Source organism: Syngnathus leptorhynchus, chromosome 12, assembly GCF_054491065.1.
Source record: "Syngnathus leptorhynchus isolate UIUO chromosome 12, UIUO_Slep, whole genome shotgun sequence".
Taxonomy (NCBI): Eukaryota; Metazoa; Chordata; class Actinopteri; order Syngnathiformes; family Syngnathidae; genus Syngnathus; species Syngnathus leptorhynchus.
Window position 1 is genome coordinate 443,608 of NC_141206.1, and position 16,850 is coordinate 460,457.

General features: G+C 42.6%; 1 protein-coding gene across 7 annotated transcripts in view; it reads left to right on the forward strand.

The window, feature by feature from the left end:
- Positions 1-16,850, forward strand: part of pam (peptidylglycine alpha-amidating monooxygenase) — a 52,612-nt gene that overhangs the window by 7,763 nt on the left and 27,999 nt on the right. For all 7 annotated transcript variants that reach the window (XM_085926031.1, XM_085926035.1, XM_085926034.1 and 4 more), the window contains exons 6-13: positions 1,637-1,724; positions 2,610-2,701; positions 4,379-4,462; positions 8,355-8,403; positions 10,576-10,643; positions 15,550-15,630; positions 16,081-16,157; positions 16,542-16,645. In XM_085926031.1, coding sequence (XP_085782157.1) covers positions 1,637-1,724; positions 2,610-2,701; positions 4,379-4,462; positions 8,355-8,403; positions 10,576-10,643; positions 15,550-15,630; positions 16,081-16,157; positions 16,542-16,645 — 643 coding nt within the window. The remainder of the gene's footprint in view (positions 1-1,636; positions 1,725-2,609; positions 2,702-4,378; positions 4,463-8,354; positions 8,404-10,575; positions 10,644-15,549; positions 15,631-16,080; positions 16,158-16,541; positions 16,646-16,850) is intronic.

Sequence of the window (16,850 nt, forward strand, 5' to 3'; positions counted from 1 at the left end):
CAAGAAAAACACGGGAGACAGTATGCCCTTTAAGCACTTGCAAGTGGAGAGCTTGTCCGTTACTGTAGGTACAGCAATGTTCGAACAGACTCTGCCGTTAGTCTCTTACAAGAGCATATTTATTGAGAACAAGTAGGGTGGGAGTGACATTTGACATGTTTGGTGGTCACCTCAGCAAATAGTTAATCAGTGCAGAGGGTCCCAGTTGGTGGTCACCTCAGCAAATGGTTAACCATTGCAGAGGGTCCCAGTTTATTGTTTTACGAGGTCGTGGAAATAAAACCTAGTGGAGCATTTTAGATGACTAACTAAACAAGGATGTTTCCACACCATTTGGAAAGTTTCAACAACTGAATGGTTAAACTTTTCAGAGTCAAGGAAAGGTAAAAGGTTCAAACAAAGTTCATCATTCTAGTCTACATCTCAACATAATCATACGATCAAGATAGTTTATAAACCCTAACACCAGGCACACAAAGAGATCGAAATTACGTTTCCCACCGTCCCACGGTGACTAGACACAGTACACAACACTCACATCAAATAGCACAAAGAGTAAAAACAAACAGACAAGAGCAACGAATAAGTAATAAGCAAATAACCCAAATAAATAAACAATAAATAAATAAATAAAGGGCGGCTCGGTGGAGCAGTGGGTAGCACGTCCGCCTCACAGTTAGGAGGGTGCGGGTTCGATTCCACCTCCCGCCCTCCCTGTGTGGAGTTTGCATGTTCTCCCCGAGCCCGCGTGGGTTTTCTCCGGGCACTCCGGTTTCCTCCCACATCCCAAAAACATGCTTGATAGGCCGATTGAGCACTCCAAATTGTCCCTCGGTGTGAGTGCGAGTGCGAATGGTTGTTCGTCTCTGTGTGCCCTGCGATTGGTTGGCAACCAGTTCAGGGTGTCCCCCGATGACGGCTGGGATAGGCTCCGGCACGCCCGCGACCCCCGTGGGGACTAAGCGGTTCAGAAAATGAATGAATGAATAAATAAATAGACAAATAAGAGCAGCAAAATGGAGCAAGCGCGCTAATAGCAGACAGCCAGATCATAGCGCAAAAGAACAGGACGTCATGTAGCACGTGTAGGGTGGAGGGGGGAGGGAATTCAGGATCCGGACAGCTTGGAGCACGAAGCTGTCTCTGAGTCTGGTGGTGCGGGAGCGCAGGCATCTGTATCTCTTCCTAGAGGGCAGAAGTACGTCAGAATACGTGTTTTATATCCACTTTATATATCCACTCTTAATGAGAGTAATTTACCACCACAGCAAATTGTGTTTATATTACAGATTTTCTACCGTTATGTTCCAGAAACACGAAATGAATATGATCATGATCTGATCTTTTTTGTTTTTTTTTATTTGTATTCATGTCTTTGTATTATTTTCTTCATTTCAACTAGCATTTCTGTTCAACTGTGTTCTCTTTTTCATGCTTTCCCGTTTGAAGAGACTGGTGTCTAAATATCAGTCCTCTAATGAATTATGTTCTTTATGAGTGTAGAATCAAAGCGGCATGAAAAAGAAATGCGTTGAATGCAAAATCTGGTTAATCAGTAGTATTTTAAAGTTGTATGCTACGCATATAAGTACATATTCCTATTTAATCATTCTAACCAAATGTTTTTCATTGTCAGTGGACTTCATGCCTCAGGCCAGTATGAACACAGTCCATCACATGCTGCTGTTTGGCTGCAAGACCCCCGTTTCCACCACCAACTACTGGTAATATACCTAACATGGTGTTAGTTTTTCACATGTTCATTGAATATTTAATATTATAGCCAGGGGTGAACATAACAATTTGGGTGTGCTTCTCAAATATGTCATTTTAATATTAATGAACTTTTCTCATTTTTTTTCTTGGTTTCTATTTTGTCATTACAACAATAAATACAAGGGTTTCAGAGCGACAGCTTATTAAAAGAATACAATTTTATCACTTTTTTGGGTTCTTTTATCACAAACAATTAACTTTTAGGTTACATTACCTGACATGTTTCGGCATGTACTTCCGCCTTCATCTGACTCTGATGAAGGCGGAAACATGTCAGGTAATGTAACCTAAAATTTAATTGTTTGTGATAAAAGAACCAAAAAAGTGATTGACAAGGAAAACAAAATGAACTTAGTACAACTAATACAATTTTATATTTGATAAAATACATTAAATTTATATTTATTCATATTTAACACTGTTGAGCTCCATGGCCCATTGAAAATATATTTGCCCACAGTGGTCATACTTGCAGTATGGGACCCTGTGCATTTTGTTAAATAACAAAATACATAGTGCAGGCAGGTGCTGTCTGATGAGTTGTAGAAATTTGCAGTGGTGGCTTGAATAGGTTGTGCACCAATCGAAGGGTGCAATGGTTATTGTCCAGGCCAATTTCATTTCCATTTTTTTAACATTTCATTTGGTCAAAAACAACATAATGCCTGATTTTCACTCATTTCAAAATAATTTTTTGCTTTTGTTGCTTTCAAGACATTTTATTCATAACTGAGTTTTTCATCAAGGGTACCAACACAGCAGATTGTGAGTCTGTTTCTGATGATGTGCAATGCACTGTCTTTGAATGACTGACTTTGATATTTTCATTCAAGGGACTGTGGCACAACACGGGGTACTTGTGTGGATGAAACATCCATTTTGTATGCGTGGGCTCGAAATGCACCACCAACAAACCTACCCAAAGGTACATTTTCCAAGAAATGTTGTCATGCAGCATGTATGAATGTAGGTGAGCCTCACCCTCAAAGTATGTCACAACCAGGCCTGGGATCAATTTAAATGTCACTGTAGTGAAGGCTTGCTTGAGAGTCCTTTTAGTTTAATGACCACTTGCCTGCTCCCCCATTTTACATAATGTCTTGGGAATAACAGTGAGAGGTTTCTAAACTTCTGTGTCAGTCCAAATCATTCAATACTTCAAACTCTTCATTCTTTCGTGTCACTTACAAACAAAGCCGCTAATGACGCCGGTAGTACGTGGGGCCCTTCGTCATCCCGTGATCAAATCTTTGTCTTTTATGTAAAGTCAAAGTCCGCTTTATTGTCAATTTCTTCACGTTAAGACACACAAAGAGATCGAAATTACGTTTCTCACCGTCCCACGGTGACTAGACACAGTACACAACACTTACAAGCAAACAGCACAAAGAGTAAAAACGAATAGACAAGAGCAATGAATAAGTGATAAGCAAATAACCCAAATAAATAAACAATAAATAATTAAATAGACAAATAAGAGCAGCGAAATGGAGCAAGCGTGCATACAGCAGACAGCCAGACTATAGCGCAAAAGAACAGGACGTTATGCAGCCGAAGGGGGAGGGAATTCAGGATCCTGACAGCTTGGAGTATGAAGCTGTTAGTGAGTCTGGTGGTGCGGGAGCGCAGGCATCTGTACCTCTTCCCAGAGGGCAGAAGATCACACAAAAAGTGGGCGGGGTGACCCACATCACACACAATCGCGGTCGCCTTGCGGGTGAGATGGGAGGTGTAAATGTCCTTCAGGGAGGGGAGTGAAGCCCCATTGATCTTACTAGCAGTGTTCACTAATATGCTAATATGTAGTATGTGTTGTCAACGTGGGATAGTAGGAAACGCAATTTCAATCTCTTTGTGTGTCTTGACATGTAAAAAATGTGACAATAAAGCAGACTTTGACTTTGTTACTTTTTAGCCAATAATTCAGTAAAGCAATCTAAACTGAACCACGTCTTCCCTCCTGTGTTTTGACCGACACCCGGGGGCGAAAAGAGCATAACCATCCGAGTTAGGGTTCAGGCTCCCCAACAATAGCCGTAGCTGTTTACATTATTTTATTGCAGTGTTTTTCTGATTCAGATTTGTTTCAAGACTACAGTTACAGTTAGACTTCACTTTGATGGTTAATGCAGTTATTGCAATTTTGTTGTTTTATCACAGTATTTATTTACATTTCAAAAACCAGAAGCCATTCATTTACAAATGTGACTGCACTTTCGTTTACATATTTAAATGTTCAGATATTAAGATGTGATAGACAGTTGTTGCATGATTTGAATGAGGCAAAATAACATCCTTTTTCTCTCGAATATATTGTTATAATCATTAGTTTCAAATGTGATCATTTTCTGTATAAAAATTAAATTTGGTGTTCAAAAAGTATTTTTTCAAACTTGAGTCTTGAAAAAAAGGGGGTCGTCTTATAATCAGGGTCGTCTTGTATTTGGGCCAATATGGTAATTTAACAGCATTATTTTTCATGTACAATTAAGATACCAAAATATAAATTCAATAATTTTCTGTTTTTGTTTTGATAGTGAACTGTACTATCAAATTTTGTTCATGTTTTCCTTTATTTTAATTTTCTTTTGTTCCTCGATAGATGTTGGGTTTGAAGTTGGACGGAATTCAGGAGTGTCTTATTTTGTGCTACAAATCCATTATGGAGATGTCAATGCTTTCCGTGGTGAGTACTCAAATTCTGTTGGCAAAAATTGCTAGATGGCTACGCCTTACACTTTAATGCAGATGTACATGACTTATTGTCTTATTTCCTCTTCTGTGAACTCGATTATATATCATTCACCAGATCGATTGTTTGGAATTGGTTGATTAGGTGAAAAGTATATCATGTGTCCATGAGACTAGGTAGACAGGAAGTAAGGCCAGACGTTTTGGGGGTAGGGTTTCTATTGCCACCGTATAGATAGGAAAAGAAATGGAAAAGGGGTTATCCATACATCCATCCATCCATCTTCTTCCGCTTATCTGGGGTCGGGTTGCGGGGGCAGCAGCTTTGAGAGGGACTCCCAGGCTTCCTTCTCCCCACCCCCTTCGTCTAGCTCATCCTGGGGGATCCCAAGGCGTTCCCAGGCCAGCTGAGAGACATAGTCCCTCCAGTGTGTCCTGGGTCATCCACGGGGTCTCCTGCCGGTGGGACATGCCCGGAACCTCTCCCCAGGGAGGCGTCCAGGAGGCATTCTGATGAGATGCCCGAGCCACCTCATCTGGCTCCTCTCAACGTGGAGGAGCAGCGGCTCTACTTCGAGTCTCTCCCGGATGACCGAGCTTCTAACCCTATCTCTAACGGAGAGCCCGAATACCCTGTGGAGGAAACTCATTTCGGCCGCTTGTATCCGGGATCTTGTTCTTTCTGTCACGACCCATAGCTCGTGACCATAGGTGAGGGTAGGAGCGTAGATCGACCGGTAAATTGAGAGCTTTGCCTTTTGACTCATCTCTCTCTTCACCACGACGGACCAGTGCAGAGTCCGCATTACAGCCGACGCTGCACCCATCCACCTGTCAATCTCTAGCTCCATGCTGCCCTTGCTCGTGAACAAGACCCCAAGATACTTGAACTCCTCCACTTGGGGCAGGATCTCATCCCCGAGGGGATAGGGCATTCCACCCTTTTCCGACTGAGGACCATGGACTCAGATTTGGAGGTGTTGACCCTCTTCCCGACGGCTTCACACTCTGCTGCGAACCGCTCAAGTAAGAGCTGGAGATCACGGCCAGGTGGTGATCAATTGACAGCTCCGCCCCTCTCGTCACCCGAGTATTCAAAACATGCGGCTGCAAATCCGATGACATGACTACAAAGACGATCATCAAACTGCGCCCAGGGTGTCCTGGTGCCAAGTGCACACATGGACACCCTTATGTTTGAACATGGTTTTCATTATAGAAAATCCGTGTCAAGGACAGAAGTCCAATAATAGAACACCGCTCGGGTTCAGATCGCGGGGGCCGTTCCTCCCAATCATGCCCTTCCAGGTCTCACTGTCATTAGAGTTTGTCGTTAGAGTTTGTGTTCACTCTAACTTATTTTGCAAGAACCACACGGGAGACAGTATGCCCTTTAAGCACTTGCAAGTGGAGAACTTGTTCGTTACTGTAGGTACAGCAATGTTCGAACAAAGTCTGCCTTTGGTCTCTTGCAAGAGCATATTTATTGAGAACAAGTAGGGTGGGGGTGACATGTTTGGTGGTCACCTCAGCAACTGGTTCATCAGTGCGGAGGGTCCCAGCTCATTGTTTTACAAGGTCGTGGAAACAGAAACTAGTGGAGCATTTTAGATGACTAACTAAGCAAGAATGTTTCCACACCATTTGGAAAGTTTCAACAACTGAATGGTTAAACTTTTCAGAGTCAAGGAAAGGTAAAGGTTTAAACAAAGTTAATAATTCTAGTCTACATTCCAACATAATCATACGATCAAGATAATTTGTAAACCCTAACAGGTACTCTGAGCTGTCGTTTGGTGCATAGACACAAACAACAGTCAGGACCCATTCCCCCCCCCCCCGAAGGCGGAGGGAGGCTACCCTCTCGTTCACCGGGGTGAACCCCAATGTGCAGGCGCCCAGCCAGGGGGCAATAAGTATACCCACACCTGCTTGACGCCTCTCACCGTGGGCAACTCCAGAGTGGAAGAGAGTCCAGCCTCTCTTGAGAGGGCTTGTACTTGGACCCAAACTGTGTGTGGAGGCAAGTCCGACTATGTCTAGTCTGAACTTTTCTGCCTTGCACACCAGCTTGGCTTCTTTCCAGCCAGAGTGGTGACATTCCATGTCCCAAGAGCCAGCTTCTGCAGCCGGGGATCAGACCGCCTTTGGCCGCCGCCCAGCTTACTTTGCACCCGACCCCTTTGGCCCTTCCCACAGGTGGTGAGCCCATGAGAAGGGGGACCCACGTTTCCTTTTTGGGCTGTGCCCGGCCAGGCCCCATGGGCGAAGGCCCGGCCACCAGACGCTCGCCTTCGAGCCCCACCTCCAGGCCTGGCTCCAGATGGGGGGCCCCGGTGACCGGCGTCCAGGCGACGGAAAAATTGAGTCCATATATATTTTTCTTCATAAGGGTTTTTTTGAGCCGTGCTTTGTCTGGCCCCTCACCTAGGAGCCTTTTGCCATGGGTGACCCTACCAGGGGCATGAAGCCCCAGACATCATTGGGACACGCAAACCTCTCCACCACGATGAGGTGACGACTCACGGAGGGGGAGTAAAGGTTATGTCAAAGGAACAATTAATAACATTCTGAGGACGAAACAGTGTCAGATCGAGGGATGAGGCTGAAACCTGAAACATAGGGTGTGGTAGTTAATTATAGTTCGGGTTATTTAGTGGTTATGCCACACCGGTAGGTTATGAACTTGGAGAATGTAAGCCACTTGCAGATCTCATCTGCGCATGTATAAGAATCGAATGTAAAAACAACTAACAAGTGGTTTCATAAGATAGAACACAGGTGTATCCTTAAAGCTTGCAAGCATTGATTAAAAAGGTGTTGGCCTGACATGGAAAAAAACATCATGTGCACTCTGTGCCATGTTTAAGTGCTTTAATGGAATTTAGAGACTTGAATATTGGTGTAAAAAAAACAAAAAACATTGGACCACATTGTAAACCTACCTAAATACAATCCAGATGGGTGAAAAAGATGGACTAAATGTGTGCCACAGGGTGTCACCCTTAACTGGGCTTGCCAAAAGAAGAGTTATTGACTGTTTTACTAAAAAAAAGTTCTGGGACTGGGTTAAGATAATAATATAAAACATAGTGTAAATCCTTGCAAATGACAAATGGTATTTAAAAAAAACTTAAAATGAGTCATTCATTCATTAGTTTTCCAAACCGCTTATTCTCATGGGGGTTGCGAACGTGCTGGAGCCTATCTGTTTTAGGACGGTAGGCGGGTTACACCCTGAACTGGTCGGCAGGAAATCGCAGGGAACACATAGACAAACAAGCATTCACCCTCACAATCACTCCTACGGAAAATATGGTGTAGCCAATCGGCCTACCGTGCATGTTTACTTTGGAACGTGGGTCATCATCATCATCATAGCTTGTCACGCCAAACAGCCAACCATTCTAGGGTGTTCTGATTCACATTCAGCAAGTCACGTTGTTCAAGTCTGCATGATCTCGGAGGATATGGTCGATGGTCTGGGTGCCCTCTCCACACTCGCACGACTGCTAAAGCATGGTTGGACTGTTTTGGCGTGGAATGTGAGGATGGGTCTCCTTACGGATTAACAGGGTCACGACGAGAACGTTTCTAACTTGACCCCGGAACATGGGTGATTCGTGGTTTGGATGTAATTGTGTTTTGTTCCAGTTAATACTTGAGCAGTACTGTACTGAACAAACATGGCTCGACTAAACAGATGTACTGTTAACACTTAAGTATTGTAACATTCTATTCTTGGTTATTTGTATTAGTACAAAGTAAAAAAAAAACACTGAAAAAACACAATTTATTATTTTTATAACTCAATTTGTATTGTATCTCTGCTGTATGATTTGGTTTTTCAATTAATCCTTTTCAGTAATTGATTTTTTCTTCTACAGATCTTCACAAAGATTGTTCAGGTGTCACTCTAAGAATAACATCAAACCCGTGCGTATTGTTTATTTTTATTTTTATACAAACTACATTGTAAGCTATGCTGCGTTCAATTATGATGGTTTGCTAAAAAAAATCTCGTTGCCATTTCCAGCAAAAAAGTTAGATTTTGTCTATCATTAATATCATTTGAAATTATTATTTTTCTTGTTAATTTAATACATTTGAAAATGTGTTATGCCATTTGCTTAATGCCTGATGTTATTTTCATTTGATAGTAAGTGGTAAAATTCGTTTTTAAATGTACATGAAAAATAATGAAATTGTCAACTAAATATTACCTATATATTGGTGAAAAATGCTAAAAACATAATACACTATCCCTTTAAGAACGGTAAAGTGGAACCTTGATGTAATAAAGGGGAGAGTGGCCTAAAAACATCCAGCATACTACAGTTACCTTTTTTTTCTCAAAGTTTTAACCAGACTGACCTCGTTGGTGCTTGGAAGGGGTGTGCAGCTAGTCAGTTTAATGAGTCATGAGGTTGGCCTGCTACCCTTGTTATCACAGTCATGATTGGATGCCATAGAGAAGAGCCTGACAAAATCAACTGTGCTGCAACAAAATCAATAATGCATCTTTAAAAGATATGTACACAACGCATTAGCAAGAGTAAGCAATATCTATAATAATAATAATAATAAATCGGTTTTACATAGCACTTTTCTAGACACTCAAAGCCGCTTTACATACACAATTACAACAGATTATCAAGATAAAAAACATGACCAACTTATACACTATGTACAAAAAAAAAGCTGCGTTAGCTTAGCTCAGGCGCCGCGTGGCTAGTTGGCATGGGCCATGCGCATGTCGTCGCTGAGGAAAATGAGCATTGTCTGCACCAGCTTGGGCAGGTCATAGTCGTGCTTCCAGGCCCAATCGCGTTTGGCGTTGGAGTCGTCAAAGTCCATCGGCCAGGAGTTGGCGATGGCCTGTCCACGTTGTACGAGACCTCCAGCTCGGGCAATTTGCCTGCGCAGCTTCCGCACTAGCTCTTCGGGCGAGAGGCTCATGGCGCCAATGCAGCACGTGCGCATGCCGAGCGTGTTGGCCGTCGCCTCCAGCACCCCCAGGTTGGCGCGCAAGCAGCTGTCGACACACACCATGGGAAGCCGCGTGTCGGGCCGCAGGAAGCACCCAAACCTGCCCCTCCCAAAAGCGTCACCAGCCAGGCCAGCCAGGATGCGCTGGGGGGGGCTGCTCGCAGCCGGCCAGCCTGCAGTGGAGGCCGCCGCCACCGCTGGCAGCCAAAAGACGCAGGGAGCTGCAGAGGACCGCCAAAAAGCAGCAAAAAAAAAAAAAACACGCTAAAATACGAACTTAAAAATAACTGATAACTGATAATGATTTAAAAGGTTAAGAAAGAAAAGGACTAAAACTAAGCTAAACTCTGGTGGAGAAGCGGTGAACATTCAGCGCCTGCGTCCTCTCCGACCAGATGTCCCATTTTAATAGATATGAAAAGGTAGATTCGACCCTCTTGAGCTATGTGTCTATGGTCGTGCTAACTGATCTTAAGCTGAGGAGAGATTCCTTCGAACGGCTTTCATTATTTGCCATGTGTGAGCCCTGAGAGAGAGGCTAGCCACAGAGGTTTCATAATTCATAACAATAAATTACCATCTAAAGATCATTAGTTGGCTAATTTACTATTCACATTCACTTAAGGGCACCCATTTTTCCAGGTTGACATTCACATTCGGTCTGAGCATATAGTTCCGATTTCCATCAGTTGTCAGTGAAATGGGCGTCTGTCAGTGACAGCATGAGAGGTTGGTCAGCACTTGACGCGGATAGGGATGATTGATGACCCTTCTGTCCGTACCTTTTGGAACTTTCTCAGCTCTCGTCCGCATAATAGGCGTTCTTCAGTGACAGACGTAGGGACCATTTGGTCACCTGTGCCTTCAACTTGGATAAATGTTGTCTTGTCCAACATAACCCAAATTTGAGAGTAGACAGACACACAGCGTTATTTATTATGTGACTCATTCATTCTTCTTCCGAACTGCTTATCCTCGCGGGTGTGCTGAACCTTATGCTTGTGGTGATCACTGACACTCAGAGACAATAAGAGAGAAATGGCGTGTGGGGGAAAATGTATAAATATTTTCTCAGATTACTTCTTATAACCTCTGATTCAATTGTTATTTTGTTTCCAGGCAGCCGTTTATTGCTGGTATATACCTGCTTATGTCCATGGACACTGTTATCCAGCCAGGAAAAAGAGGTAAACTTATTTTAATGTCCACTACATGTGGTAATGCTTGGGAAAGTTAATAGATTCCAATTCTCTGCATCATATTTTGCAGTACAAAACAATGTGTTTTGCCAGTCCAATGGTCCGGTATGTACATACTATGTGCTTAGCATAGAAAAGATTCCAGAGAATATTGTCATCCATCCAGTAATTTCATTTCAGGGCATTGAATTGACTGGACTGGTTGTCTTAGAGCATAGATGTCAAACTAAAGGCCCGGGGGCCAGATACGGCCCACCACATCATTTTGTGTGGCCTGCAAAGACAAATTTTGCATCAACTTTGTGTCATTACAAATTGCCTCCACTTTTAAAAAATAGATATAATATAATATAATATAATATAATATATATGTCATTTTTTACTACCATTCATGTTTTTATAATATTTGAACAGGTTTGACTCATTTCTGATTTAAAAACTAGTTATTCACCAGTTTGTCGCGTAGCCTATACTGTAAATAATATAAGGCGTTGACAGTCTTATTGGCCCTCTGAGGGAAACTATGACTTCAATGCGGCCTGCGACAAAAATTAGTTTGAGACCTCTGTCTTAGAGTATTGCCATCCCAGCAGGCTTGATCAGTTCATGCATCACCTAAAGACTCTTGTTGACAGTAGCTTTCCTTGGGGCATCTTAACAACTGTCGCTTTGACACAACGGATTGGGAAATGTTTAAGTAGGCAGCCACTTGCAACAATCAGACGGACTTGGAGGAGTATACTGACTCTGTTACCTCTTACATCTTGAAGTGCATTGATGTGACCCACACAAAATACATCGTCACTCGGGCTGTCCTCAGGCTGCTGAGGGCCAGAGACAAAGCTTACAGGGCTGGGGGTGAAGCTGGGTTGAGGCCAGCGAGGGTCAACCTGTCCCAGAGCATCAAGGAAGCGAAAAAGGCATTTTCTTGCAGGATTACTGCCCACTTCAAAGACAGCAGGAACGCACAAAGCCTATGGCAAGGCATTCAGACCATCACGGACTACAAGCCCGCGCCGCAGAGCTGTGAGGGCAATTTCCCTCTGCTCAATGATCTGAAGCGCTTCTTTGCTCACTTTGACGCTTAGAACAGCGCTTGCCCGCTGAAGATCCCTACCCCTCCACACGAGCAGCCCCTGTGCCTCTCTCCCGATAGCGTGTGGAGGACACTTGCTGCTATCAACACCTGTAAGGCGGCAGGCCCAGACAACATCCCAGGTCAAGTGCTGAAGGACTGCGTTGAGGAGCTTGTGGGTGTCTTCACAGACAGACATATTTAACATTTCCCTGCAGCAAGCCATCATCCAATCATGTTTCAAGGCTGCCACCATCATACCTGTACCGAAGAAACCTGCTCCGTCCTGCTTCAATGACTACCGCCCCGTGGCGCTGACTCCTATCATCATGAAGTGCTTTGAGCGGCTTGTCGTGACGCGCATCAGGTCCGTTCTCCTCCCACCCTTGACCCCTTCCAGTTTGCGTACCGAGCCAAACGGTCCTCTGAGGATGCTATCTGCTCTGCCCTCCACTCATCCCTCACCCACCTGGAAAATAGAGACTCGTATGTGAGATTGCTGTTTGTGGACTTCAGTTCTGCATTCAACACCATTGTACCACAGCGTCTCATCTGCAAACTCAACAAACTGGGTCTCAGTACCTTCCTCTGCAACTGACTACTGGACTTCCTCTGTCAGAGGCCTCAGGTGGTACGTGTTGGCGACACTATCTCCGGCAGCATCACGCTGAGCAAACAAGGCTGCGTGCTCAGTCCGCTGCTCTTCACCCTGCTGACGCATGACTGCACTGCAACCTACAGCAGCAACCGCATGCTGAAGTCTGCTGACAAGACGACTCTGGTGGGTCTCATCACCAAGGGCGACAAGACCCAATACAGGTCGGAGGTCGAGCTTCTGGCCACATGGTGCAGGGACAACAACCTCCAGCTGAACGTCAGCAAGACCAAGAAGGTTGTTGTTGGCTTCCGGAAGGGTAAGGCCCAACACCTGCCACTGACCATCGACGGTGCTGTGGTGGTGAGAGTGAGCAGCACCAGATTCCTGAGGGTGCACATCAGTGATGACCTCTCCTGGACCACCAGGCCAGCAGGTGCTCCACCAGCCATCATGACCACATTCTACCGTGGCACCATTGAGAGCGTCCTCTCCAGTTGTATCGCTGTGTGGGGTGGTAGCTGCACTGAATACAACATGAAGACCCTGCAGCGCATAGTGAACACAGCCAGTAGGATTATTGGTGCTTCACTCCCCTCCCTGAAGAACATTTACACCTCCCATCTCACCCGCAAGGCGACCACGATTGTGTGATGTGAGTCACCCCGCTCACACTTTGTTTGATCTGCTGCCCTCTGGGAAGAGGTACAGAAGCCTGCGCTCCCGCACCACCAGACTCACCAACAGCTTCATACTCCAGGCTGTTAGGATCCTGAACTCTCTCCCCCCTCCGCCCTCAGCTGCACAACGTCCTGACCTTTTGGGCCGCGTTGGCTGCCTTGCACTACTCTCGCACTATATTCTGACTGTCTGCTGTATGCACACTTGCTCCATTTTTGTTCCTCTTATTTGTTTATTTATTTATATTTATTCGTCGCTCTTGTTTATTAATTGTTGAAAGACTTCTTGTTTTTACTTTTTGTGTTGTTGTTTTTGGATGTTTTGTTATATGTCTTGTCACCGTGGGATAGTGGGTAACGCAATTTCGATCTCTGTGTGTGTCTTGGCATGTGAAGAAATTGACAATAAAGCTGACTTTGACTTTAAAGATGACCTATCTTTGCAAAAAGAAACAATAAACATACAGCAAAAGCAGCTTCCACAGTGGTTTTTCCAAAATACTTTTCCAAGCTTCTCTTTTACCCTGACTGTCTTTACTTAACATGGACTATGTTCTGTCTGACAAGCATTGTTTTCGCTTTTCTCAGGGAGATGGTCTTGGATTACGTTGTCCTCCGTACAATTTAATCAAATAGAAACTATACACCTTCAGTATTACGTGAGCAACATTGTATATGTAAGACCTGACCATTTCTAAGAATGTAAAGAAATCAAACTATGATTATTATATTTTCCATGAGAGGGTTGTTGAGTATAAATACTTTCCTGATCCCTGGGGGGAAATTCAGTTGCCAGCAGTTGAGTCCATAAATAAACAGATAGACAATATAACATTGGACACAACAAAACGATTATTACGATTATTATATTTTCCATTGGAGGGTAGTTGAGTCTAAGTCAAAATTATCTCTGCAAAATATTTGGTTTTACAGACTGACAAATTCATTCATCTTCATCCTTCATCTTCTTCCGCTTATCCGGGGTCGGGTCGCGGGGGCAGCAGCTTTAGGAGGGACTCCCAGACCTCCCTCTCCCCAGCCACTTCCTCCAGCTCAATTATTAAAATAATTAAATATATGGCTAAATCTGTCAAATTTGTCACAATCTACGTAACATCGGACACAATAGAAACAACATCTAAATAGAGGAAGAAAATAGATTAAAATTAATTAATTCAAATTAGAAAATGAACAAATAAACACAACACTACAATTGGCAATATGGCAGCTAGCTAGTCGCTGACCAGTTACCCAGCGGCTAGCACGAGAAGTTTGAATTGTTTTTTGCGTCGTCATTTGTGTTGGTTTCATGCGTCACAGTCGTTATATTTCATAATGATTGAGTCTATAAATGTGTTCAATATACATGAGTATGCTCCCTATAAAATGTAAGTTTTCCCCCTTATTTATCAGTGAACAGTATTTATACAGTTACTTTTATTGATGAGTCTCTACAAATTCTCATGACTGTAACTTATTGAAATCTGCAACATTGTAATGGTTTTATGTGTGCATATTCACGGATCTTAATTACAATTAATGGCTCACATTTGTGGAAGTATTTTATCACAAAGTATGCCATAGTAGTTCTTAAAACTAAATTGGGTTGTACTCATTTATGGTGGCCACTGAATGTTTGTGTTAATAGAACATCAGGATAGTATTTTCCAGACTATAAGTCGCTACTTTTTGCACAAGCTTTGAACCCTGCATCCAATGCGGCCTTTCTATGGATTTTGATTTGATCTATGATGATTTTTATGCTATTGCATGTGCCTATTCTCGTGTATATGGAAATTAAACCCTAATTTTAGCTGCATATTTTTAGCTGCTGCGACTTATATAGTCCAAAAATTGCGGTAATAGACCTTACCACAATATTCAGAGGCAATTTAGTGTTGTAAATTTATTTTATTCTAATTCAGTTCCCTTACATCCCCAAACGTACATAATATTTTATGCTATTTTGGTTTTCTCTTTAATCTGATATGGAAAAAGGCTTCCCATTTTTTTAAACGCCCCTCCATGGTGATGCTCGTGGACTGACAAATATATGTATGTGTGGCTGTCGCCCAAAACCCTCAACTCCATTTTGAGCATGTTTGAAAGCTATAGGCTATTGTTGTCACAATACCAGAATTTCACCAATACCTGTGATTTTCCACGATTCTCTATACTAATTTGGTACCACGGTAAAAAAAAAACCAAACAAACAGAATCCACATACTTTTAAGATTACTAATTTATTTAAATCTGCTTAAACCATCTAGTAAACTTTGAGGTTCTGATGCTGGGGGATGGTGCAATGAGTTGTGTGGATTCGTCCATCCAACAATGGAACATTATGATCTCTCCACTTCGGCATCCTTGAGTTGTTTGGAGACTCCAAGTGCACAATTAAATGAATATAAAAGCAAAAAAAGTGGATTTTCCATGATGTGTCTATCGGCAAATCGGAAACTTCCTTTCAAGCTACAATAGATATTCTTGTGTTCTTGTGAAATGTTGAGACTGTTGCAAATTACTGTGTGTTTATCTTTTTAGTTACAAATGCGGACATCGCCTGTGACTACAAATCTTATCCAATTTACCCGTTTGCCTTTAGGACCCACACACATCGTCTGGGTAAGTAATGCCCAAATATTCAAAAATATACACATTCGTATATGCACAAACATTTTATCTTTGAGGCAATAGAGAAGGATGCAATATTTGTCACTGTGCTTCTGAGTTCTCATTACTGTGGTGGATTCACAAATGTAGTCAGAGGTCAGAGGCTTTTTGGGAAGTTTCTCATAAATCGACTATGGGCAGCAAAAAGGGACCATTCTGTCATTTAGTGTTGATGCAGATGTAATTTTAATTGTTTGGCTGATGAACCAATTATGAAAAGATGCTTTGTGACCCAGTGGTACAAATTATTTTGTGGTATAATACTGTATAAAGACCTACAGAGGTCACAAGCCCGTTGCATTGTGAAAACACGACATAATTAGAAAGTTATTCTATTTTAATTAATTATGTATGACTTTACTGCAAAGATACAGCATTATTTACTTCCCATTTCTCCAATAGGAAAAGTGGTCAGTGGCTACAGGATTCGAAATGGAAAATGGAGCCTGATTGGGAGACAGTCTCCTCAACTACCACAGGTATAAAAAATAAATAAATAAATAAATAAAAACAGTACACAGTGACTGAAGATTGCGTGTACCTTGTTTGGTTTTATTATGGGAAAAATGTCATACTGTAATTTCAAGTGTGTGTGTGGGTGTGTGGGTGTGTGTACATTCACACACACAAACATACAATAATGTACCACCCTGTCCCGTTGTAATGGTTTTGGCAGGAATCCAAAATATATTAATTCCGATAAATTGTTCAGAAAGTCACTTTAATCTGTTGGCAGGTGATAAAAGCCCCACTCAAATACATTGTTAATCAGTTTGACACATGGCTGCACCACTGAGTGCATCATTCTCATGACAAAGAAAATAACTTACCACTCACATGCTCGACTGTAAAACCCTCTCTAGGCTTTCTATCCTACAAACCATGATGTGGATGTGCAGTATGGAGATATGCTTGCAGCCAGATGTATGTTCACTGGTGAAGGCAGAAGCAAAGAAACATACATAGGGTAAGTTGTGCTCTGCATCCCATTCCAGTGATTGTACAATACAATGGTATTGTCTTAACATACAATACATACATTTTTGCAGTAAAACAATAATTTACCAGCGAAAGATTTCACTAACTGATCTGCAAATATAGTTAGTATAGTCTGACAGCATTTTGGATAAAAGAGAAATCCTAATATACTGCACATTGTCATTAGCTGATTT